At 34.7% G+C, this 26,272-nt stretch overlaps 1 protein-coding gene across 8 annotated transcripts in view; it reads left to right on the forward strand.

Moving 5' to 3' along the window:
* The window catches only part of ATRNL1 (attractin like 1), a 518,966-nt gene that overhangs the window by 192,567 nt on the left and 300,127 nt on the right, over nt 1-26,272 (forward strand). For all 8 annotated transcript variants that reach the window (XM_026851052.1, XM_026851053.1, XM_026851055.1 and 5 more), the window contains exons 21-23: nt 1,052-1,104; nt 24,541-24,635; nt 25,275-25,353. In XM_026851052.1, the coding sequence (XP_026706853.1) occupies nt 1,052-1,104; nt 24,541-24,635; nt 25,275-25,353 (227 nt within the window). The remainder of the gene's footprint in view (nt 1-1,051; nt 1,105-24,540; nt 24,636-25,274; nt 25,354-26,272) is intronic.

Below are 26,272 nucleotides of genomic sequence, written 5' to 3' on the forward strand. Positions count from 1 at the left end.
GGTTGGAAGGGACATTAAAGATCATCCAGTTCCACCCCCCCTGCCACAGGCAGGGACACCTTCCACCAGCCCAGGTTGCCCAAAGCCCCGTCCAACCTGGCCTTGAACCCTTCCAGGGAGGGGGCAGCCACAGCTGCTCTGGGCAACCTGTGCCAGGGCCTCACCCCCTCACAGGGAAGAATTTCATTCTATGTCTAATCTAAATCTACCCTCTTTCAGCTTAAAGACATTACCCTTTGTCCTATCGCTACACTCTCTGATAAAGAGTCCATTCCCATCTTTCCTGTCGGCCCTCTTTAGTTGCAGCTACCCAACTTAGGTCTAGCCTCTCTAGAGCACACAGCACAGCTTTGGATCACCTCTAATGTGTAGGGATATTTTGGTGTTTGGACTTTTTTCTTGTTTGGCTTCTTTATTTAAAGAGTTAGAAAGAATATGAAGGATTTATTTGCAGCCTACCAGAGTGGTGTGTGTGAGGCTGGAAATGAAGTGTATGTTCTGTTGCTGAAGGAATGGCGTGAAGAGGTGTGGAAGGTGTCTGATGGTGCAAAGCCTGGTTTGTAGTTTTTCAGGAGTGTGCATGTTAGAGGGAGATATATTTGGGAATACTTTGTGCTGTCAGTGATCCCCCCTATGGATGCTCAGCTTTTGTCTTGGAGAGGGCCAGACCAAAACCAGCTGAGAGAGAGAGTTATCACTGAGGCAGCATGGATAATTAGAGATCCAGTGCTCCCTGCCTGGCTTGCTTTCGTTCATTAATGGAGACATACCGCCTGTGGTAAGTCCTACGATAGGCACCGACTTCAAGCACACGACTGAAGTGCTTTATTCAAGAGCCTAGTCACTCTGGGTTTCTTTTATAAAGAGAGGTGCCTCCAGAAATTAGCACACCCTAATTAAGAACTATTATCAAATACTCTTTATTTTCATGTATTTGTGCTACCACTAATGAAACTCATGCTATTTGGAATAAATATTCTAGCTGCATTTTTATTAAAACTATACTGTGTTTAATAGAAATGTTTTTGTTTTTCTTTTTTTCCCCCTGCAGCTGTGACTCTGAAAATAGGTATCTTGGAAATCCGCTTAGGGGAACATGCTACTGTGAGTATTTACATTTTTAATGTTTGGTACTTAAATGCTGTTTACATATTATGTGATAATTGCATTTCCTTGGAAAAAAAAATGTTTTTCTTAAGATCTTAAGTTTGGCACGTTGATATTTTGAACAAAAGATAAAACACCTCACTGTTACTTTGTCCACAAGAATGGAAATTAAAGTGTACTAAAAGTTGATTCTTACACCTAGGTTAGAGGGACCGGCCAAGCCATTGGGTTATCCTCTGTATCTCAACATATGTGAATGAAAGGAATAAATGTGCACTGTTTAAAAGACAGGATTTGTGGTGGGGAAATGCAAATAGGCTGAACAGCACTATTTTCTGGAGACATTCTGAATGGTTTAGCCAGTCTGCCTCCCAGGGACATGATACACAGGTGCTCTCCAGAGTATCATAAAACGATACTGTGTGTGTTCTCCATGTTCTTATTGTTGTAGAAAAGGTGCTTGTAGTAAATTTACTTTAAAGCATTACATTTTTGAAAGTCATAATGGAAGACCCGAGAGGATGAGAATGCTTATTACCTAAGTGCAGAAATCCCTTAGTGAGCTGTGTCAATTTTGCTGTGCCAATATCGAAGTTAAATAGTAATTTTAATCATCATAAAAACATATGAGATGTTAGAGAACACTGCTTTAATTTTTTCTGACTTTTGCACATACCTGCTCAATGTCAGACAATTGCATCAATTTGTCTATTGTTTCCTAATGTCATCCCTACCTCAAACTTAAATTTGCATAAAGACATATTTCTGAATATATTTATAGCATCCATTCTGGTCTTTGGCCTTGTCATTTAGCATTTCATTTTAGAATGTACACAAAAGCTTTGTGTTAGAATCTCCTTAAGGCATCATTTACCCAATAAATGAATGTTTCTCTTCTTTACTATTGTTTCTTTTCTACCTTAAATGGTTTGCATCTGCAAGGTATGTTTTACAGAATGAATTAGACACATACTACATTACAGATGCTGACATATCCCTAGGCCTAAAACATTTATTCCTCTTGTCAGGTATTAAAGAAATTTGCTGTGGATTGATGTTTTTTTTCCCACAGAGAAGTTAAGTTCAAATGTAATACTGCAAGATAATTTTTAAATATTGTATTTTGAAGATACTGTTGACATTGACAGTTTACATAAAATAAACCAGGTTTAAAATACTCCTTAAAATTGTGTTCTAGATACTGTTAATCAAAAAAAAAATTCCATTTGTTGTTTGTTGCATGAGAAATTCTTCTTATTTCAAAACAGAAATTTCAGTATTTATAACAGTGAATTTTTGTATCTATGAATTTTATACATTTTGTGGATTTAAGGCTAGATAATGAGTGCATGAGAAGTTCATGCTGTGAAGAGAGTTCTATATAAGCTATTTTGGATGTGTATCAACATTTGTTTTGTCCTTTAAAAATAAACGTTATTAAATTTAAGAGAAGGAAAAGAAATGACAGTAATGGAATTTGTAGACCTCAGGCACCTCCATGAAAAACCTTATTTTTTTGCTATCATATTGCAGGTTGTGTCTATAAATCATGTTGGAGACAAATTGTACTATATTCAAGATACCCCTTCACCTTTAACTTACTACTGTTATTTGTCTTCTGTCAGATTTAAAAATATTTTAAAGATCTTGTTGTTCTGGAATGATAAATCTTCTTTTAATGCTTTCAATCATTTAAAATATTGTACATAAACAATTTTCAGAGTTATTTTATCTGAAGGTAATAAGGAGCCTGTGCTAATTTAAAATAATGGAATTCTGTATTTCTTATATTTAGTGGCTGATGCATCATAATAGGAAATAATTTGTTAACTTGTGGATAACTGACTGACCTAAGATTTCAATGACAATTGCTTATCGGCACCCTCCGTTACCTGCTAAGTAATGTGTTGAAATATATATATATCATAAAGAGATGATTCAATTTATTATCTATAGAAGTATTTTAAAATATGATCTTACCATGGGATATAATTTGTATAAGAAAATGTTTTGCATTTTGTACAAGAAAGACATTTGGATGGTATTTTTCTGTGCCTATTTCACTACTCTGTAAGAAACTTTCTCTTTAGACACTTTTATTGCTGCTTTACTTCTCCTTGAATTGAAAAATATTCTTGTTTTTTTACAACATAGGAATAGTTATCGCTCAGGAGGGAGGAAAATACTGAGGAAAACCAAATTGTATGTACTTATGAGCACCATAAGTTTATGAGAAATAAAAATTCTAGGCACATTTGTTTCTACTACTTAAAATCAAAATCAGTGAATGGTACAAAAATAGGAATACAACTAGTAATTTGCTGTGTGGTTGAGATCTTCTTCAGGAAAGCTTTTAGTCACATGCTCAAGTTTAGCCATCTTCAAAATAACTGGGTTTAAGTTTTCAAAGTTTCTTCTTTTTTTTTTTTTTTTTTTTTTTTTTTCCACTTGTGTAAATACTGCCCTAAATTGGAATTCTTTTCTAAGCTAAAACCTTAGAATTCAATCCTGAGAGTATGGCTAACTTTTATGATATTGGATGACCTCAATTTATCTTTAACAGCAGGATGTGGATTGAGAATGCTTGTTGCCTTAGAGCAACCTTCTGCAACTTGTAATATTGGGAATACCCACAGCCCCCTCTGCCTAGCTTACCTAGATCTTGTCTGGTCTTCACCTAGTCCTCTCCTCCTTCTTGCTTGTCATTTGCCATCCTCAGGCCTAGGAAAGGGAAACAGACTGGTGTTGGTGTAGGCACTGATATTAACATCAATAGACGGTTTAAGATAGTAAGTAAATTCTAAACTTAGTAGAGTTAGGCAGTGGGTAGCAGAGATTTAGTTTCTTCCTTGTTTCCTTTAGAAGTGATGCAGGAGAGTAAGCAGAATATTAATGCTGTACATGGATCCTGTTGTGATTGGAGAAGTGATCTGCACACAAATAAAAACACGGGAAATTGGGGATAGGTATAGCATGATCAAAAAGAATGAGATTTATATAGGAAGTAACATGCTGAAACATTGCAAGGACTTAATCTAAATACAGATACTATGCCAAAAGGATAAACAGGTACCAGCATAGTCATCCAATCCTAGAGCTAACAGGAGCAGTTTGTTAATCAGATTTCATTCTAATATGGCATTTCAAAACATGGCAGCACTGGACATGAGTAGTTTTTGTACTTAAAATTACCAAAACTTAATAAAAGTAGAGTAGGAAACACGTAATAGGGTATAAAGTAGTGTATTATCCAGATTGTGTGAAAATTGTCGTCCATTTCTTCTATTAAAACTACTTTCATTATTTATGAATTCACTATCTGATTGAAAAAGCTCAACAGAGAGAACAAACTTCTCTGAAAGAGAATGAGAACAATCCACACAGATATAAAAATTAGAAAAATATTGATTGTGTAAGAATGCATTGAGCAGCTGCATGATGGTTTAATCTGTTCTAGTACCCTGTTGTCAGTAGTGGCTGAATATGAATGCCAGGGGAAGAGTATAGCAAATGGACAGACATACAGTGATAATTCTCTCTTTACATCCAACATTTTGCGGCTCAGAAACTTTGTGAGAGGAAGGATTTCTTGAGCCAAAAGTGTTTGATGTGCAGTTGTTTAGGAATATCAGAGAAAACCTTATAAAGAGATTTCATATACATAATAAAAAGAAGAATATGAATAGAAAAGAAAGCTTCATGAATTTCAAAGCCACAGTTTTGTTTGTGTAAATATTCTTGCAGTTTCAGTACAAGTCTGCTTCTGGATCGCGTCTCTGTATTTCTGGTGAGGAGGCTCTGAATCCCTAGACCTTTCTGTTAGAAGCCAATCTTTCTGTGAATGATCAGAAGCTGATTCAATCCATATAAATGAATTCTGAGTGGTGGCCAGCGATGGTTGTGCAGCTGACTTATGCATGTACACAAACCATAAATACAACAGTTTGTCATGATGCATTCGTATTTGTTGTTGTTATAGTTCTTTGGTATCTCAGCCAGCATGATGTATAACAGTGACACCTAGATAGCAAAGTATGCATCCAAATTGCCACATTAGTTCTTTGCACGTCGGCGTTAGAAATACATTGCTGTCGGAATCAGTGCTCCTGAGTGCAAAGAAACATGCAGCAAAACCAGATGGTTTTAGACTGATTGGGAGGAATCGCTGGGACAAATGCCACTTCTGTGGTTCTGACCTGGGTTATATACAGACACAAAGCTTTAAATCATAAAAGGATAAATAGTTAAACCAGCGCTTGAGTGAAAATGAGAGCTGGAATTTACAATTCATGATTTGTTACTGTACAGAGGGTGAATTATAAGCTTGTTAACAATCACTTGTTTTGAAAGGATGTGATACTTTCCTTCATACACCTCTTTTAGATATCCATATTTCTAAGGTCAAAATCTTTCAAAATTTTCTGTTTTATGTACGTTACTTTGAGTGTTACAGTTCCAATGCTACTTTTAAGCAAGAAGCACAACTGATAGATTCTAATACTACTCCAAGCAGAAGCATAAAAGCTTACAATAAATCAGTAATGTGAATGTGAAGCGTATTCGTTTGCCAGCGCAGTTAGAATTTTCAGATGAGTTGAGCATACAAGAGGTGCCTATTCCACGAAGAGAATTCCTAGCTAAGACCAACCTAGCGGCCAGCTAAGAAAATGTAATTGAAAAAATAGATGTGGATTTACACACCTTAGTTTCTTACTCCCTTTTACCTTTTAAAAGAATGTTTAGAAGCATCTTTTATTATTTCTGAATGCTACCATCAGCAAGGAAGAGAACAAGTAGCTTCTCCATTTGGTTCTGCAGATTGGTTGTCCTTTTAAAATAGGCAGCATAGTGAGTTACAGGCCAGCACACTTTATGAAACTTATACATTTGAGAAAATTTTCTTAGCAATGCACAGCAAGAATGTAGTCACAGTGCAATAAAATTGCAATAAATTAATAATTTTGATTAATCTGGTGCTTGACTTTTTATTGAACAGAAGGTTTCATGGGTCTGTTGCTTCTTGTGAACTCAAAAAGCAGCTTGCCTTTTGTGTTCAGAAGTGCATTATATATCCGGGGTAACAGTACAGAGTTTACTGTGCTGCAGAGCAGACCCACTTTTAAATTTGTTAGAGATTAGAGCATGACCTTTCAGAAGGATTAAAGAATCCAGGAATGAATAGAGGTCAGAAGGGATGAGTCATTTACAAAGAGAATTAAAGCAGGGAGGGGCTGAATTATTTGTAGTTTTGTTGTTTTTTTTTTTTAAATTAAAATGTATTTATTGATCATTTATTCCATATCTACAAAAGAATATATGCCTGGAGATATTTCTTGGATTTACAGCCTTAAAAAAAGAGGAACCATGAATATCTGTACATAAGAGAGGCTGAATGAATGTACAAATTTAATTTTAACTGTTTTCCTAGGTTCGGTGTGTTTCCTTCCACAGCTCTTTCTAATCTTTCTCTCACCTCAATGTTTTATGAAATGTCACTTGTGGATGGCTTCACACAGTGACTCATCAGCCACTCTTTCAAATGTTCTTCTGGGATGAAGCATGCAAAAAAGGAAGTTAGTAGGCCTGTCTGCAGAAGTCTTAAAGGTCAGGTGTACTACAGAGCACTGGTACCACTGAGCTTTTCTAGTCAACCTCATGGACATGGAGGGAGGAAAGGGAAAGCCAGAGAAAACATTGCCAAGTTCTCAGATGTTTATCCCTAAAAAAATCCAACATAATGACCAGTAGGAAAAGAATACTTAGAGATTTTTTTAAACAAATTGTCTCTGGATAAATTTTCTTAACTGCTTTTTTTCTACTTAAAGTACACTGCAGGAAAAATATGTGATTGCATGTGAGCTACTAAATATTTTGAAACAACTTTTTTGGAGCGACCTGAATAACTGGTTTATGGGTTTACCATGCCGTTCTAAACTCTGAGCCATAAAATCATTATAGCTCATAACACTATTGCTTGTCTCCTTGGTATACATACAGAAAGGATAGCAATAAGCAATTCTCTCTGTATGTCAACAACTCACAAAGATGAAGAATGATACTTTCATGTCCAAAATTGATGAGGAAGCATGAAATATGAAAACTCTCAAGATAATATCTGGCATCTGTGCAGGGACATGGGGAGGAAGAAGGAAATTTTACTCCTGACTGTAGAACCTTGTAAGGATTCTAGTCCAGTCCCATTACTGCTGACACACCAGGACTTCAAAAAGGGCAAAGTAAAGGAAAGTGCTAGTCCTTACCTATAGTCCTTTCCATTTCTTACAGTAAATTTTAATTTTAATTTAAAACTTTAAAATTATATTGTTATGTGATATATGTGGTGCCTGATAGAAGAACAAACACTTGTTTCTTGTATCTTGTATTTATTTAAAATTCATCTCACTTGGTAAAAATTTAGAAGTGGTGTCTTAGTTGCTTTTTGATATCCAGGCTTTGGACTAAAGGTCCTGTTACTCGTTTAGAGGTGTTACTTTTGCCTGACTTTTTTTTTTTTTTTTTTTTTTAATGCAAAAGTAGTAACTAGAAACATGGTTTGATAGAGGACAGATTATTTAGCATAGATAATTTATGACTGGTAGTACTTCTGATGACTTTTTAGAAATATCAGCTCAATACTGTCTCAGAGCAAATGGGTCAGCTAATATATCCTTATTTATGTTGACAAAATACAATTTAGGCTTAATTTGACCTATTGATGTGGTCTGATAGAGCATCCCACCTGATGTTTCCTTGTTATTTGGACATATCTCTTTTTTTATTTTTTATTTTTTCCTGAGGTTATTTGTAGTTAAAGTTCTGATGTAAGCCAATTTTCAGGAACAGTTATTATATTACAAATGTTATAATTTCATAAAAGCGGTAATGAATACTGTTAAAAGAAAAATCTCTAAATACTATGCCAAATTTTCTGTTGTGTTCTAACTGCCTTGCAATAAACTGGCAAAATGAAAGGACAGAAACCTAGGTTGTTATCTTCACAGCAGAGTAGACATAAGCAACCTCTGCAAAAGGAGTTGTTCTAGGGGTGCTGGATCTGGAATGAAACTTGGTTCTGCTTGCTTTCAGTTTGAGAGTGGCACACTGGCATCCACCAGGAATCACTTCTTGGGCTGCTCCAGCCCTGCTGGGAAAGGTTTTTTTGTGAATGGAATCTGTTTTATGCTTCCTTTTCTTCATCATTCCCCAGCTTTTGCCTTCCATGTAGTGTGCCACTACTGAAGAGTTGTTGCCCCTGGATCCAAGCAGGTAATCACATCAGCATTTAGCCCAGAGCCCATTCCAGGGGGTGGGTGCCTGTCTTCCATGCTGGGGGTTCCACCCTGTGATGGCACTCCCCACCAGTGACTGTCTATTGAGCTGTATTGGGCCAAAGACATACTGGCTTTCCTAATATTTCTTATACAGACATGATATTTTTTATTTTGTTAAAATAAATGACAGTTTTTTCCTGTTACAATCGCTATGAGATTTTCAGATCTCACAGCAGAAGAGCAGAGTTATAAGATGGTTGCACGGTAGTCGAGAAATGCAAATACAGCCTATGCAACCTGTCAGCAAGAAGATACAGTGTGATTTTTAAGCACTATGTCTGTAGGCAAACATACATGTATGTGCATTCAGGGACTCAGAGCATGGCATCTTTTATTAAAAAAAAAAAAAAAAAAAGTAGCAAATCAAATGTGTACTAGAAGTAGCCATAAAGCACTAGGTGGCAGACTTGCTATACTCAGAGAAAAAAATAAACTCAAGAACATTCCAAGGAGAGTATTTTAGAAGATAAATAGAAAGTAGCACTTTTAATAAAACTGTTAGCAGAGATTTTCCAGATATTTAAAAATTATGTTGAAACTTCAAGGGCATAAACAATAAATTTTAACTGTTGGAAAGGTGTGTGTTTTAGTTGAGTTCTGAGATGCATACCAGGAGTTGGATGCTTCGCTACCGATTTGTAGAATTCATGTTTCCTTTTGGGACAGCATCAGTTTAAATACATATTGTTATTGTAAAACTGTCATGCTCGACTTAAAATAATGAGTTCCACCAATTATATCTAACACTGATTGACTTTGATACATATTGAAACAATTTTTATTATTTATCAATGCAGTAACAATAATGACTTATATTGTCTTTTGAATATATGGGCTTATACAAATAAATTCTATTTAAAAATAAATCTTCTTAGTGTTTAAAGAGTCTAGTGGAACAGATTATAGTTTAAATCAGACAGTTCTAGGATGGTTTGAGAAAAGATTAGTGTCAACAAACCTACCAACTCAAAACATGCAAAGAGCTACAGACAGAGTCTTTGCCGTGAGCTAAAATAACCGCACAAACCAACTGTCGCCTTCCAAAGAATTAAAACAATAACCACACCAAGAATCTGAAGCTCCTAATAAAGTATTATGATCTCACCCCAGGCTCTGCATACTCATTTGCCAAATGCTAGGTTGGCTTGCAGCTTTTTGGGCAGGCTAAAGAAACAGTTTTGCTGCCAATTATTTTCAGACTACCGTGAATTGGAGAATCTTTCCATGTATGTTTTTTTTTTTTTTTTTAAATTTGATTATTTTCTTTGTTTAAAAAACAACACACTTTATTTTCAAAATGAAAATTGTTTGCTTTACTGTTAGCTTTTGCTGATATATCAGTGAATTTACTGACTGATATCCCAGTACAGATACTATTTAATAAATTTGCCAAAGTAGACAAAGTAATTTCAGTGACTGTTCATTTAGATATACTACTCTAAGTCAAAAGATGGCCAATACCCTGGACAAGTTGGCTTTCTAACTGCTAAGGAGAAGAAAATAATAGATAAACATGCATTATAATGTGTGCAAATAAGTCTGAATTAGAGACCTTCATCAAATGGCAGACTGTTCCACAGGTCCCATAGTCATTTTTATATTATTATTTATCTGGTAAACATAATAGGTGGTATTGCAGTAAAATACCTATTAGTATAAATTTTAAACCAGCATAAATTATTTATAGAACTATAAATTTTAGAAAGCTTGATGAGGCAAGAGAGAGATTCGGTGTCTTGGAGAACTCATTCAGAAGAAATGCTTTGCTTTGTAGGGGACTCTAGCCCATGCGTGAAGAAGTTTTTTTTAAATGAGAAGGAAAACGATGCAAATATCTACATATATACAATATTTGATAATGCCTGTATATTGAGCTGGGGTTCACAGGGATGAATACTTTTTGGATCCTTGTGCTGTATATACAATGTGCTGTGTATGTGTTTATTTCCTCAACATGTCCAGAAAGACAGGACCTGTCACTCCTGAGTCACCTGGGAGGCCTTATAGCTCCCCAAGACGGGAGCTGTAAGAAGCAAACGGAATAGAAAAGGATCCATCAGTGTCCCTTTACTTTACTTTCTGACAGTGAAGGGAAAACCTCTGTGGTGGTTTTACAGTTGCATTGCTTCCCATCCTGACTTCTCAGGGAAAAGAGAGAATTCGTGATGAATGGGACTTTAAAGAAAGATCTGTAGTGAAATCTTGAACCAATTGAAGTAGGAAAAAACACCCCTGACTTAAATAAGTGGCTTATGGTCTGTGGGAGAATTTGTGTTGGTTCTTTTGACTGCAATTTCTTGGCAAACTCGCACATTATTCCATATCAGCTGGGGTACTTTCCTCCACTGGCAAATATGAAGCACCTGAGGATAGTTTAGCCTCTTCCATCATTACACGCTGAACACCTAATGCAACTGTCTAGTTACTGTAAGGTATGCTATTCATGTGTCTTGGGTTCTCAACCACCTTATCACACATCACACATATTTGTAAAAGTCAAGAGAGCAGTCAGTAATGTTTTCAGCTTTAGAATTAGTGTTTTGAAGCCCTTGCAGAGTATTTGAGTGAGGGGCTCTGTTTAAATAAATTGAGGGTCATTTCTATTTCAAGATGACAACAAAATCTTGGACTATATAAACTTTAAGAAATCCTATATTAGATTAAATGTGGACATTGTCAAGTTCAACTTTCTCTCTGGCTAACTCAGCTCAATTTTCTCAAGTAGCCTGAGTCCTTGATATTAATATATTGTCACTTTTTCTTAGCTTGAATTGTGAATATTGTTTTAAAATATGTTCTAGGAATAGAACCCATTGACAGCAAACTGTAATTTGCTAGTCACTTGATATACAAGGGTAAGGCTGACATGAAGTGGAAGAACAAACTGTGTGAGGTCAAAACCCAGCAGTGTAGATTAGCAAAATAGATACAATAGCAAACAAGATATTAAGGAAAAGTTGAAAAATGTATCTTTCAAAGAGTATGAAGATACACTGGTAGAGAATTTATATATATATATATATATATATATATATATATATATATGTATTTGATTTGTCTTTTTATGTTATGGGTAAATAAATATGCTTTACTGTCTTAACCCCTTAAGAAAATGCCATGGCCATCAGAATAATTTTAGGAAAATGACAAGCTATGCAAAATGTGGGCAGAAAAAACTTAAATGGGCAGAAATAGCACATTTTTCTTATCAGTGAAATGAGAATTTTAGAATTCTACTCTTGTTGTGTAGAATTAGGTTCTACTTCTGTATGGGTTCGTGAAAATATGGCTAGATAGATTTTAAAGTGTGAAGAGCCTTTCATGGCACTAGGAATGGCTAATGAAGGAGAAGATGAAGAGGGGTCTTTATTAGAACAAACAGTAGACAATGTTGGAAAGAGAAAAATGAAATTAAGGAAGGCGATGTACAGCTACATCATGCAGATACATCACTTCATGTTCATTGGCAAGGATTGCCTACCACAATGTGTGGTCTGTGAAGGGCAGGAGTAGATGATATGAACAATCAGTGGTTTTTAAATACCAAGGCAGACTCTCAGAATTCACTGCAGTTTGCTGTTCCTTTTTACATGATACTTCAGTCGCTAGAAAAGCTGTGTCTGAAAGTTTGTGCCTGATAATTATCAAAAGGTGGTATTATCTATCAATTGTTCTGTATTAAGCTAATCAACTGAAAAAAAAGCAATAAAAGAGATTTATTCTGTTTGTACATTTCAGTTAGCAGTACTTTCTTTCCATGGCCAAAAAAAGTCATGAATTAATGAAAGCACAGCTGTATCTAGTTCCTGGTTTATAGAGAAAATAGTGCTAGGAAAATAGAATATTTCTTTTAATGTCTGGCAGCTGTTTGAGGTGGAAATTGAGCTTTCCAAGTCATTTTCAGAAAGGAGTCAGTGAGCCCTGCCATGGTGGCCAACATTTCCCTTTCTCAAGCAAAGGTTAAATCTCCTCTGAAGAGTAGGTGACTGCATTGGGGTTGAGAAAAACAGCCTTTTGGGCTCCGTTTTTCCTCCTTCTGTTATTTCTGTTTGCTTAGTTTAACCAAATGGTTTATTATTTTACGTACTTAACTACCAGCCCTACAAGCTAAAATTGTGGGAAGTGGAGAAAAGCATCTGGGTTTATTTTTTCCTCAAATTAGTCACTCTATACTTTATACTAAGTTTTGAGATATTTCCTCCTATCTGTTTCAAAGGCTGTGTAGGCTGGATTAGGCAGTATTACAGATATGTAATCTCATTTGTAAATGTTTGGATTTTGAATATTCCATCAATGTTTTATGCTGAATTGGTGCTCAGTTCCTAGCACAAGTGAAAAGTGGTGAGGATATTATTATCTAAATCAACAGATTTTACTTTAATTATACCTGATGGTGTTTTAAATGAAAAGGTGCTTGTGTTACATCTTCTTTTCAAAGTTGTAATGTAAAGGCATTTCTACTGTCCATTGTGCAAGTGTGGTGACTTAGCATATTGTATTCTTTACAATACAAGTACCTGTTGCAATTCATGACATTAAAATAGAGGAGGCTGCACAGTTGAGGTATATGACATTGTATCATTTCTGTCCAGGATGAAGTGCAATTTTGCTGAAAGTGTTCCGGATTTATTTGCTATAAGGGATTTTAGTTCTCAGAACTAACATGTTAAAATTGTTTGAGAAAGAGCAAAGAATATCAGCAAAGTTGAAACATCTCAACTTCAGTTTACATTATGTATTTTGTACAAATCACGTGGAGCCAAGCAACATGGGGTAAGTTCTGACATTTGGACTGTAGATTTAAGGTTTCTTAAGCAAAGTTCAACTAAATAATGAATAAAAGGTAGGAAGAGATTTTTGAAAACGTTGAGATATTACAGGAGCACCTACTTATCTGTGTATATTTATAGCCAATTTACAAAGTACATGTTCTGTCTCCTTGTAAGGCTTGATCAAACAGAGGTTGCTTCTTTAATTGCTGAGATCTGTGTTAAATTATTTGAGAACCAGGATAAAAACTGTTAATAATCCACATAGAAGTTATTGCCTGAATAACTTCTGAATATTCTGAATTTCTATGAAAACATGTATAAAAACATAAGCAATTTTAAAAATGGTATTTATACTTTTGCCATATCCATATTATGGGTGTTGATCCATTTTAGAAATAAAAATCAATTTATTTATTTCTAAAAGAAAACAGAGTATCTTATTTGTAGGGATTATACAAAACCCCAAACATTATAGGAACAAGATTTAAAATAACATTAAAATTTGTCTGCTTTCATTAGCTATATGACAAGAAGGTCCCTCTTTGGTAATAACACATGAACTCAAACAATAATTTCATGATGTTGTTTCTTAGATGTGCCATTTCGGTTATCAGAACAACCAGATCAGAGATCTCTTAATTGTGTATAGACTATGATAACTAAAGAAAAAATTTAGAATCAGATTAGTGAGTATTGGTGATAGTATATTGTAAAATGATGCTGCATGTTAGAGTTGTAATACTAATGTAAGTGCTGTAAAGCTTGTGATGCATCTAGATTGTTATGAAGAAAATTTCATGGAGAGATAAATTTGAATTTCTACCATAATATTTTAATGAGATTTTTTTTTTCTTGATTTCGCTTGTACTTTTCTAACACTTCCAGAATTAAGTTATTACAAAAAACTGTCGGTTGTGCAAAAGTTGGTTTACTTAGCAGTTCTTACTATCAAGTAATAACACTTTGACTAATCATAATTCCCGTGCCATAAGCTTTGAAATGCTCTATTAGTGGAGAGATCTAGGACTTTTTTCTAAAATTGATGTTTAAATAGCTGCCAATTGATGCTCTCAATTTTCTTTGTTGTTGCTTCTTTTACTAATACTTTGTTCATAATTCTCTAGTTCATTGATTACCAAACTTGGTTTATAGACCGTGGTCCTGGGCAGAACTTGAAAAGAGTCTGCAGCTGTTCACAGAAACCCCATCAGTTGTTGAAGGATTTTCAGTTAAATGTTCAGTTAAATATCTATGAAAAAATTGAGATCTGACTGTGGCCCATGGTTTAAAAACTTTAGGAACATTATTGTCAGACTGTATGCTTAAAAGAACCCAGGTAATTATATATGTTCCTCAGTTTTTAGATCTCAACAAGTCTTCCCTTGCTTGCCTTAACTTTTACATACCTACAGATTTACTTCTATGACATTTACAGTGAGATGCATCTCACCTATTTTTTAAACTTATGTCTCCATCCTTAATGAACCTTTGATGTCTTTCTGTAGTCAGTAAGGAAAATCAAGGGTTACTCATGTGACCTTTGTGCATATCTGTTTTAGAAAAAGATCAGTCATCTTCAGAAAGTTTTAGTCAATAAAGAGTAAGCATAGACTAGTAGCATTTAGCTGAATAAAATTTTAACTTGTTTCACATTTTTTTTTTGTATCTGGCTCTCCCTTAGGATCAAAATTGACATTAAAATAAAATCTAGTTACCCAGTTTGCTGATTATGACACTAATCCCTGTGTCTTTCTGTGGGCTTTTTAGCCTAGTACATTTTTTTAAGTACAATAAAAGAAACATTTGTTATTTGAAACAAATGAAATAATTGTGTGGTTTTTGTTTTTTTTTTTTAAATTGAACTTTTGTGAAATTCATTCTCACGTGGTCTTGCTTTACATGGAAAAAAGCATATAAATAGTAAGTGCTGGAGTATTTTGAAGCTCATTCTGCTCTCATTACATTTAGCAAAAATGCAAGTTTTGCTAGTTTTTAGTAAAGACTTCACAGTAAATGACTTTTTGTTTTGTCACAATGGACAAGTAATGTCAGACACCAACATATTTCAATATAACAATGAAAATGAGGCAGTGGGTGACTGCTAGATACAGATGACAGAGGAATGAATCAGGAAGCTGCTCTGAAAGTTCAGAATAATTATCCTGACTGAAAATAGGTCTGGTGGTAACCCCCTAACTTTGATGTAATACAAGCAGAATTTATTTTGGTCACAAATGAATATGATTTATAGCATTTGATAATGGAACTTGGTTTCAAAAGCAACATTTTTGCTGATAGTGAGGAATATGAATAGGACTGTTCTCAACAGACTCTTACTGGAAATAGAGAACAATTGCTAGAAAGAGCAGGAGAGAGACAAACTGCCTGTGCAATGAAGAGGTGAGAGTATGAATTTTAGAACCAGCATGAATAGAGAGTTCCCTAAATAGAAAACTGTAGGAAGACTGACTGTGATGGGTCTGATTTTGCAGTCGTGAGGGAGGTTCTTACAACTTTAAGTGATTTCAAGAAGTAAAAATAGAACAGTACTATTTTGTGAGGTTTCTATTCACAAAATTGGTTATTGTAGTTCACTAATACAGAATTATAATAAAAATATACCAACTCAGGCACATAATTGACTGGCTTTTAGTGTAATAGAGATACTGAAAAAATGTTACTGGTGGAAATGAATGATTGAAATGTAACTTCTTAACCATAGTTTTAAAAGTTTTTATTAATATGTACATGATTGTACGTAAAGCCAGCCATTTATCCAGTGAATGAAGAACTTTCCAACTTTTTGTTACCTATCCTTTGCTATTAAACATTTTAACTTTCTGTTTCATGTCTAGTACTCTTAATAATGTACCGTCTCTTCCTTCAGATTTAGTGACTATTGATCCATCATCATTTCAAGTTGGCCATAAAGATTCCCTTTGCGTAAGCACAAGCTGACATCTTTTGATGTCCATTACGCTAATTTTCAGTATAATTTAATCATTGTTTATCAGGAAAAATAAACCAAAACAAAACCAAAACCACTTTAGTGTCATTGGTGAGATAAAGATCATGTGATCCTCACCTAATGTTTCTAAAATGTGATAATTAGGTTGTAGCTGGCAATGAAATTGTTGTGAGCGGGTCTGGTTGTGTGCTCTATTCTGTGGCTGTCTGACATACATTGCAGTACTTTTGGCTTAGAACTTTTGCTAAACTTTAACTTCTGAGGTTAAGATGCTAGACATATTTCTCAGAAATTCTGTATATTATGAAAATATTTTGAGTGTTTTTCAATTTTATGAATGTGTATTAAGAAACTGTGACAGGAGCCATGGGAGAATGACCAGTGGCCATTAGAAAACCCATGACTGTGTCTAGTTCTGTGTATTCTTGCTTCCTTTCTGGGAACTCAGGTTCATTCTTCCCTCTCTGATGAGAGATTTAGTGAACTGGGATGCCCTACTGGCAAGATTTGTGAAAATGGAGAAGCCAGCTCAAAATGAAATGGTTCTCTAGAATTTACTTCAGCCTGATTCTTAAATTTACTTAATAAAACTCCTTTAATGAAATATGCTATTTAGGCAGTGGGTACCAGGGAAGTGGAAGAATTAAGGCTGCTGGCACAATCATTTTTTGATTTGCATCTTTATGAGGGTATCATTGTACAACTTCTGATAACATGGCTACATGCTATATTCCAAGGAACTTCCCCTCTACAGTGCACTGAATGAATTTGTAGGGGATGAATCAGTGATAATGTAATGGAAAGATGAATGTATGTTCCTTTTCTGTTTTGTTGTAAAAGTGGAAAGAACTACAATGAATGATGGAAGGAACTGCAAAATAAGAAGGATCATATGTAGTGTTATATAATTCAAAATAATATGAAAAAATCAAACTCTAAGTATTTCAGATTGGCTACTCATGATTAATGGATGTTTTTGTCCTTGGTCTCCTTGTTTCATTTCCTGTCCTATAAAATGAGACTCGTAATGCCTGCTCATCTCACAGTAATGTTGTAACAAATTCATTAATTTTTCTGAAGAACTTAGAAAATGATAGTGATGAATACTATAGGAAACTGCATTAGAAATTAATTCCATCTTTAGAAAAGGGTTTGTGTAGTATGTAGTAAATGAGGCATGGGCCCAACACTGAGGACTGAATGTAGAACAAAGTGTTGAATAGCTGCCCATTAAGTGAGCACTCACCCAAAAATAATTCATAGGCACCCTTGATTGTCATGGTTAATTTTACAGTCTTAATATTCCTTTTAAACATAACTTTTTGTATTTAATGTTATCACTAATTTATAGTCAACATATCTAATTTTTTTTTTTTTAATATTTTTTAAAAATAATTGCCAGTGTAATTACATATTCCTAGAGTTGTAGTGGCACTTAAAAATACAGAAGTGAATTTCAGATTAACACTTCTGTCTGGCCTTTGGTTTTTTGAGAACATTCTGGCATTTTAGACAACACAAAGTTTTCTTTTAATACAAAAGCTTGAGTATGGGAATAGGCCTGTTCCTTGTTGGATATGAGTATAAAACTCCCATATTAAACCATATTAACAACATTAAGAGTCATGGGCCTTCATTAAAGAAATAGAACAGTTTCTTGAAAATTAACAGCAATACTAGGATTAAATGATTGCTTTCAAATTTATTTTCCTCATTTAATTAAATGGCTTTCTTTGTCTAATTATTGTTGTGTTCTCACATGCACTCATTACTGACATTTTGAATTGATTTTAATGACTCCTTTTGACTGTGAAAGCAGTCAAGGGTTTTGAAAAAAATCAAAATAGAGATGTGAAAAGACTCAATAACCGTAAATCCTCCCTGTATTTGACTGTTGATGATGTCAGGATGGAATTGTGGTCTTATGTCCCAACATTCTTTTTCCACGTTTTTTAATGATTTTTAATACGAAATGTAGCAACATGCCCAGAAACTGAAATTAGACTGTAGGACTCCCCTCTCCTTGCTGAGTGCCTGTGTCATTTGACTTCCGCTGGTTTCCTTCTCTCTTTATGCAAATTAGATCTTTTTTCCCTATTAGTGCAAATCCTTCTGCTGCTTCTCCCTTGCCTACACTAAGGTGATGGGGCACGTACTCTGACAGGCAAAAGTAGGAGTTGGGTTTAATACTATCAAGAAGGCGGCAGCCTACAACGGGTTTTCCTGGTGAGAGCTCTGAAGAGGAGGCTACAGCACAGTGATGTGGCGGCTGGTGTGTGTGCTGAACTCTGTAGTAGCAGTGCTTAGGATGCACTGGGCTGACTGCTGGAGAAACTTTGACTCAAAAAATGCCCAGCTTGTGGATTCCAAACACTGTGTGAGGTGGGGGATTAAGATCAGAGCTGTGGGCTCTGTGTAGGAGATTTCTGTGTCTTTGAGAACTTTTCCCGTGAAACTAGACAGAAAAGTTCAGGGAGTTGAGAGATTATACTCTTGTGTGCGGCTGTTTAAATTCTGTCTGGCTGCCACTTGACTCACCTGTATCTTAGATTTGAAATGAAGGTCTAAGGCTGCATAACTGAGCCCAACAACACAGGAGACATTTTAGTCATTTGCACCAACACAAAATAGGAAGGGATTGTTGCTGTTGTAATGTGATGGTGGTTCAATTCTTTCCTTGCCCATTGCTGTAGGGAAACTCTGAACGTCAGTTTAGAAAAAATAAATATTTGTTTCAAACATATTAAGTGGGAAAATGTAAACAGGAAGGATATTGATGGCATAAAAATAATGAAACGCTGAATATTACGATTTTGTTGAAACAGTGTAAAACTAAGATGAAATTGTTGTCTGCATAATATATGCAAAAGATTTGGGGTATGTAGAAGAGCAAATAATTGTTAAAAAATGGCGTGTTTCAGTTACATTCCTTTTCAGTTATTTTTTTTTTTTTTTAAATAAATGAATGCAACAGTCATTCTGTAATGCCATTAACATTTTTCCTATAGTTTAAGAGTCAATGCAGTGCTCAAGATAGTTAATTATCTAGTCTTTTTGGGAAATCATTATAGCAAGTTGACACTTTATGAATTTAAAATGTCTTGAGAATTCAGTTTAGATTGAGGAAATGTGTTTTGAAAAAAAAGTGGGATTCATCTTCTAGATTTTTTAATTCTTAGAAAAATGGGGGAGTCACCAAAATGTAACAGAGTACATCAGTGGTACTTCTACAGAATCAAATATTTTGTTCTGTCATTCAAAGAAATAATTTTATAAGTTTGTGAATTTGATTTTTGGATATTAGTGGGCATTGATAATATTTTTATCGCTAACTCTTATGGAAGTGTTGTTGCTTCAGCTGTTTATTTTCAGAGTTCACCAGATTTTGAATATAGTCTTGAAATCTTGTTTAGATAGGTCAGCCAGATGAAAAGTATGACTGCTTTTATCGGGTGTTGCTCATATGGCAGCTTGATGATTATGTCTAATATTTTTATCTTTGTGTTTTCATTGTCATCCTGTGCTACAAAAAATGCCGTAAGATTTTTTTTTAAATTTCTGTTTATATACGATTCAAATTTCTTTCCTAATTGAAGCAATCTGTTCTCTTTATAAACAGAACCACTTAGGAAAAGTTTTATGTGTTTATGTAAAGGGTAAAAATACTTATGGTGGCTTGTTAAAGATTTACAGTAGAAACCAAAATACACGGAGTAAAATTTCAGAGTTCTCTTAATTCCTGATTGTGAATAGACACAACAATATATATCAACAGGATATACTGATTGTTCTTTAAATAACTGTTTCTATGTTTGGCTAGTGTGCATTTAGCTATTTATACATTTAACTATTCAGAACAGGTTGTACTCTTACAACTAAATTTTACTTTAAAATTTGTATTTCTTTAGAGGCTGAGCTGTCTAGGCTGAATGGCACCACAAATTGGGAAATACGTTGTGATGTGCTGTGTAACTGCTTAGTTTGTTTATGTGCGTTTACAATCTATTGGCATCAATTATGTTTTAGGGTTATGTTCCGGATGGGGCTTGGCAGTGGGGAGGAAAGCTGCTCTGCTTGCTGCTGCCTGTAGAAGGTGAAGCCTTCTGGAGCAGAGGGAGGTGATATTTTCCCTGCAAGCTGCTGAATACATGTGGGAGAAGAGTCTCCTAAGGTATAGGCTGAAACAGATGGAGAGAGGGAGGAAGGAGAGTGAGACAGACAGCAGCAGGATCCAACAGATAGAGGAGAGTTTTCTTTACAAACCCTTTTATTTTCTACTCTCACTTTGAATTTCCTCTTAGAATGGAAATTAATAGAATCAATTTAATAAAATCTAGCTTCATAGCCTTCCAGAGATTTGAGATATGCAACTTAAGAATAGGTCCAGGTAGATCTTTCTCAAAGTTTGAGCAACCAGAAAGTATCCTGAGTATAAGTTTTGAGCAACCAGAAAGTATCCTGAGTATGAAAATGAACCTTCCTCCAAGCTGTGAAACTTCTTCAGCATATTTTTGCAGTCCTCAGAAAGATGGAAAGGAATGTTTGCTCAGTGTCAGCTGTTTCATTTGCACCTGACTTAATTTTCACTGTTGAATCATATTAACTGCGTTAGTCAGTGCTCTCCATTCAAGTCATATGCAGTTTAGGTATCTTCCCTGGATTAGAATCATCTGTGAAGAGATTTATTTCTGCTTTGCAGCATTCACTCTGAGGCCAAGATTGAGATTTTAAAGGTTTGTCCATCTCTACTGTAGGTCTCTGTGGAATAAAAACTTCATAATTTGCATTTGTTAGTGTTAAGAAATGTGCTCCTTTTAAACTAGTTTAGTGAAGATATTCTCTTCCCATTTTGTAGTGCTGGCTTGGCATGAGTTAAAGGCCCTTTGGCACCTTTGAAGAGACCCAAGGCGAGTTCTGTGTGTTGGCTCTCAGAACTCTTCTGCAGTAACACAAGCTGTGTTGTTCAAGGCTCTCCGAGTACTACAGAGCAGATAATGGCTGCAGTGTGGGATATATAATTATTTTCAATACTATTAATGGAGTATCTTATTAACTAAACATTTATTAATGGAGTAATTAATAGCTGATTAATAACACCATAAAATACTTTGGGATATTTTGTATATAAAAGGCACTATACATAACCAACACCTACTGTTTTTCATGATTTACTGTTTCAACTGTATTGTAGGTAAAAATGCAGTTAAAAAAATCAAAGTATTTTTCTGATCTGTTAAGGATGGTAAAGTTATGAGGAACTGTACAGTTTAACATCTTTTGTCAATATAAGGAGACTTTTCCTGCTTTCTTTGAAAAACAAGTACCTATTTTCTTGGCTTTTAGGAAGTGAAACATAAATGGACAGAAAAGAACAACAAAACAACAGCAACAACAAACACCAGGAAAAAAGTAGTCATATTGTTTCAAGAGTAAATGACTGAATTTCTTCTAAACTTGTTTGTAGAAAAGCTGTTTGTTCATATGACTGGGAGAACAAGAGTCCCATGTCTACTCCCAATTTTGCCTTATGATGAGATCTTAACTGTAGAGCAACTGGTGGTCTTTGGCTGGTACTCTGCGTCTCTGAGAGGGCACAACCTGAGTTTAGAAGACTATGGTATTTTTAACTGTTCGTTTTCCATATATTGGGAACACATCAACAATATCTTGTCCAGAAGGCCTGTCTACACTGCTTCTTGCATCTTGTAGCCTTTGCAGTAGCCAGGATTTCCGTAGGAGTGCATGCTGTGGTCCTTGTCCACAGTACATTTACAATAACTCTTTGTAAAGATTCTTGCTAGAGCAGTCATTTGTATTTCATGGGATGCCAAGTTAACCAGATCAAGAGATTTAGCATATCTATACATTATTGCTAGCCTTTTGGCCTTGTAACTCATTATTATTAAAGGCTTTATTAATCCTTTTAATAGGGGTCAATCTCTACTTGCCATCTTTTGCTGTTCTGCTACCTTCAAATATGTTCTGCTGCAATGATAATCTTACTGTTAAATATGTGGATATGGTACACTGTTACTTAATAGAGTCAATGACACTTTATTAATTAGATTTGCATAGTCAGAGAAGTATAGATTAGTATCAGTTAATAAATAGGGTCTTAATATTTATTCACCTTTTGCCTTCCTAAGCTTGCAAAAACCTGAAAAAAACTCATTATCTATGACATCTAGATCAACTTATTCTTATTTGAACAATGAAACCGTGGTGGCTAATAGTAGAGAAAGTGGACTTTTCAGCTTTGAAGGTCATGGTAATTCCTTTCATGTAACTCCTTTATTTTCTAATTTTCTTTCCATGCTCTGTAAGGAGAAAAAAAAAAAAAACTGAAAATAAGCAAATACACACACCCACACACCCACACACCCCCCCACACACACCCACACCCACACCCCCAACCCTCAAACAACCCAAACCCAAGACAATACAGGGGGCTGTATTCATGCTTCATTGGCCAGTAAGCTTTTTTTATTCCTTCTATGTCAGGCTTCCCATGGGATACAATAGAGTGTATTTTTTCAGATGATGTGTTGCTGCAGAAAAGGTGATTGTCAGCAGTAAGCAAACTATTGAATCCAACAAAAGGCTGACACAGCTTTTTCCTGCTTCAACTTAATCTTTTACTCTCTTTGTATTTACTGATTTTGTTTTTATGGTCACATTTTTTTTTTTTATTTGTAACACACTGGTTGTATGGTCTTGGTAACTAGTAAAATGTCATCAAGACACAGATCAAAATATGGCTTCAAAATTATTCATTAGGATGTAGCGTCAGAGATGACTTGCATCTAGCCGCGTTTTAACACGAACAAAACAATAAACTGAATCATGTCCGCTTACAGGTCACCTCCTTATTTCCTGTGACAGAGGATAAAACAGAATCTTTTGATCTCTGTAGAACAATAATAGTCAAAGAGTTAGAAGATTTATTGTTAGATCAGAACATATCTGCTCCTGTAACAGAGCATTCAAGATCCATCCACCGCACCCACCTCTGGTTCACAAATGTCTGTTGAACCAGGATTATTAATCTGTTAATACAATCTACATCTGTGAGGGCTCTGCTGGTTCTTGACTATCTGACTGCACTGAACATTGCCTGCTGGGATTCGATGTGGTTCTCTATGAGTTACAGCAGCAGTCATCCCTCATGACTGTGTCTTTTTGGTGTGGTTTTGTTTTTTTTTTTTTTTTACATTGTGGAGGTGCTGGAAACCTGCTTCACCCTGACAAATCCACCTCCACCTCCTTGCCCTGCAGAAAAATTCCCTTTCAGTCATTCCTAATGCTGTGACCCACCTAAGGGTTAATCTCATTCCTTCAGCTTCAGGAGCACAGTGGGATACCTCAAAACTCATGTCTTCTGACTTGTACCAGTCACTGTATGCTCCTTCCAGGAAGGGTTAAGCATGGTTGGGGTCAGTGGAGGGTGGCCCTTTCTCCCTCCTGCACCTATGCCAACCGTAGCTGGCTATCAGGGCTGTGGTGGTGGCGTGCAGTGACAGAAATGACATCAATAGGATGTCTGTCTGGCAGACTCCATTCTTTCGTAGGTTGAAAGAAAAATGTGTAGAAAAAATGCCATTTGGAAGTTAAATATAATCTTTCTGAGGCAACACTAAGCTGCCACTTGTTTCTCTTGTATGAAGAATCTGGATCACTTGCTACTCACAAAACCTCTTAGAATTTTGGCAATTTAGGAAGGGTGTGCTTGGTGGTCATGTAATTTCTATTCAAAATTCCACTGTGTCATTTTATTATTAATGGTCTTATTTGCTATAGTGTCATTTCATACTGTAGATGCAACTTTTTTTCCCAAAATTTGTACACCTAGTAATTCTAAAATGTGTTCTAGTAATGTGGCTATGTAAACCACTTATATAACACAGAAAAGTGTTTTACAGTATGACTGTAAAACTAAAATAATTAAATGCATTTAGAACAGAACTTTTGAATAATTATTTCAGAGTAAAATTAGGGAACTGATAACACTGACAACACCTTGATACTGTGTTTTGGAATCATTACTTTCCAAAGAATGACTGTTTCAAGTTATGTGTAATAGCTGCTCTGACTTTGTGGTAGACTGTTTCTTAACTTAGTTATTTTTCTTTTATTTTTTTTGTTACTGCTTCACTTAAGTTTGTTTTTTTTTTTAATTGCTTCAAGTCATTATAGTGCAAATACTTAAGCAGTGAAATGCATGTGTATAATTCTAACTTGTAGATTACTCAGTGCTTTTTAAAATAAAAATGAACGGTAAATTTTTATGTGCTTGTATAACATATTATTAATATGTATACACTTGAATCTATTTTATTATTTTTAACTTCTGCTTTGTCCACAGACAGCCTTTTGATTGATTACCAGTTTACTTTCAGCTTATTACAAGAGGATGATCGCCATCACACTGCCATAAACTTTATAGCAAATCCAGAACAGGTAAGAAAGTATTAACTTTAGACACGTTTTGGAGAGTCATGATTACAATTTCCATTGTATATGACCATAATTAAAGGTTTCCCACGTGCCTATGAGGTATTAGAGATATTTCAAATCTTTTTGAGGACTGAAAACTATTCCAGTGCATTCATTGCACAAACTTCCTAAATGGTAGATGTACTTCAGATCAACTAATACTCAAAAAAATTATCAGCTCATTTATTTTATTGTTGTTTCCATGAATAACAAGTTTTAGTATCTTCCTGAGATGAATTAGAGGTGTAGACTCTTCAGTTAAGAAATTTTTATTAGCAGAGGAGAAAAGTAATTTTTGGACTGTAATTAAAATGTAGCCATCTGCTATGTATTTTTTTCTTTAGTTTTACTGATAACTTTATTTCATTATTTTTATCGCAATCTGAAAATATAACTGATGTAGTTATATACTTACTTGTACCCCGTTCTTACTGAAGCAAAAGAGAGGATTGCCTTTGGCTCTGACATTACCATTTCTATTTATGTTTAAAATGAAAACCAGAAGATGATTAAAAGGCTATATGCAGTTATGTGCAATGGTTATATACAATACATTTGGAAATATTTTGTTAACTTCAATATATGTGCTTTTTTTTTATCTAGTCAAATAAAAATTTGGATATATCGATTAATGCATCAAACAACTTCAACCTCAATATTACATGGTCTATTGGCTCTACAGGTGAGGGTGAATTTTGGTATGATAACTTTTTTGTATATGATTCTGTGATCCTTTAAGCTACTTTAACCTGATTGTCTCTTTGTTACTAATTTTGATAATAAAACTTTACCAAATGTGTTCTTTTTGCCATTATCATTGTGCCATTATTAATTATATTATTTAAACCTCAGTTGATAATTTGCAATCTGAACAAAGCTTCATTAATATGTTAACTTTCTCTTCTATTCAATTAAAATTACTTTGGTAGAAAAAGCTTGTAGTCTATTTAAATTTTTAAAATGACAGTGTTATGAAATGCTGTGATTTTAATTAAGATAAATTGCTTCCTTAACTACTGCAGAGACTGAGATTTTATTTCTTTGTTTCAGTGTTCAAGCTAAAAATTTAATTATTAACCTTAACATTGATATGAAACAATAAAGTTCTTCTCTGTATGCTGATAAAAGGAGCTGCTTATCTTTTTTCCTCCAACTTTGAACCCCATTACTCTTCTTTGTTTTAAGAAGGAATAAAAGCTTTATTTAAACAGTTTCTCTGAATTGCTTCTATTGACTTTCTGAAAACATATCCAAGGAGAAGCATGATGCTTAAAATAAATCATACTAAAATTAAAAAAAAAAAAAAATCTTTTCAAGGAAGGTTCAGAGTTTGTCTTACATAAACTCATTAATTTCTTCATCAATGTAATTCTGAAGTATTTTAACATACCATAGTTAGCAAATTTTATTAATTATTAATGCCTTTATTTTTACTTACCACAGCCATCCATTTATTTGCAACAAATGATACATGTTTATTAGTGGGAATGTTATTAAAGCTTTCATGAACAATTAAAACTCGACAGCAACAATGTATGATGTAGACAAAGCTTTATTAACCTATGAGTTTTTATTGAAATGAAATGGAATGTAAATTGCGA

This window comes from Athene cunicularia (assembly GCF_003259725.1).
Source record: "Athene cunicularia isolate RWA chromosome 6 unlocalized genomic scaffold, athCun1 chr6_part1, whole genome shotgun sequence".
NCBI classification, from domain to species: domain Eukaryota; kingdom Metazoa; phylum Chordata; class Aves; order Strigiformes; family Strigidae; genus Athene; species Athene cunicularia.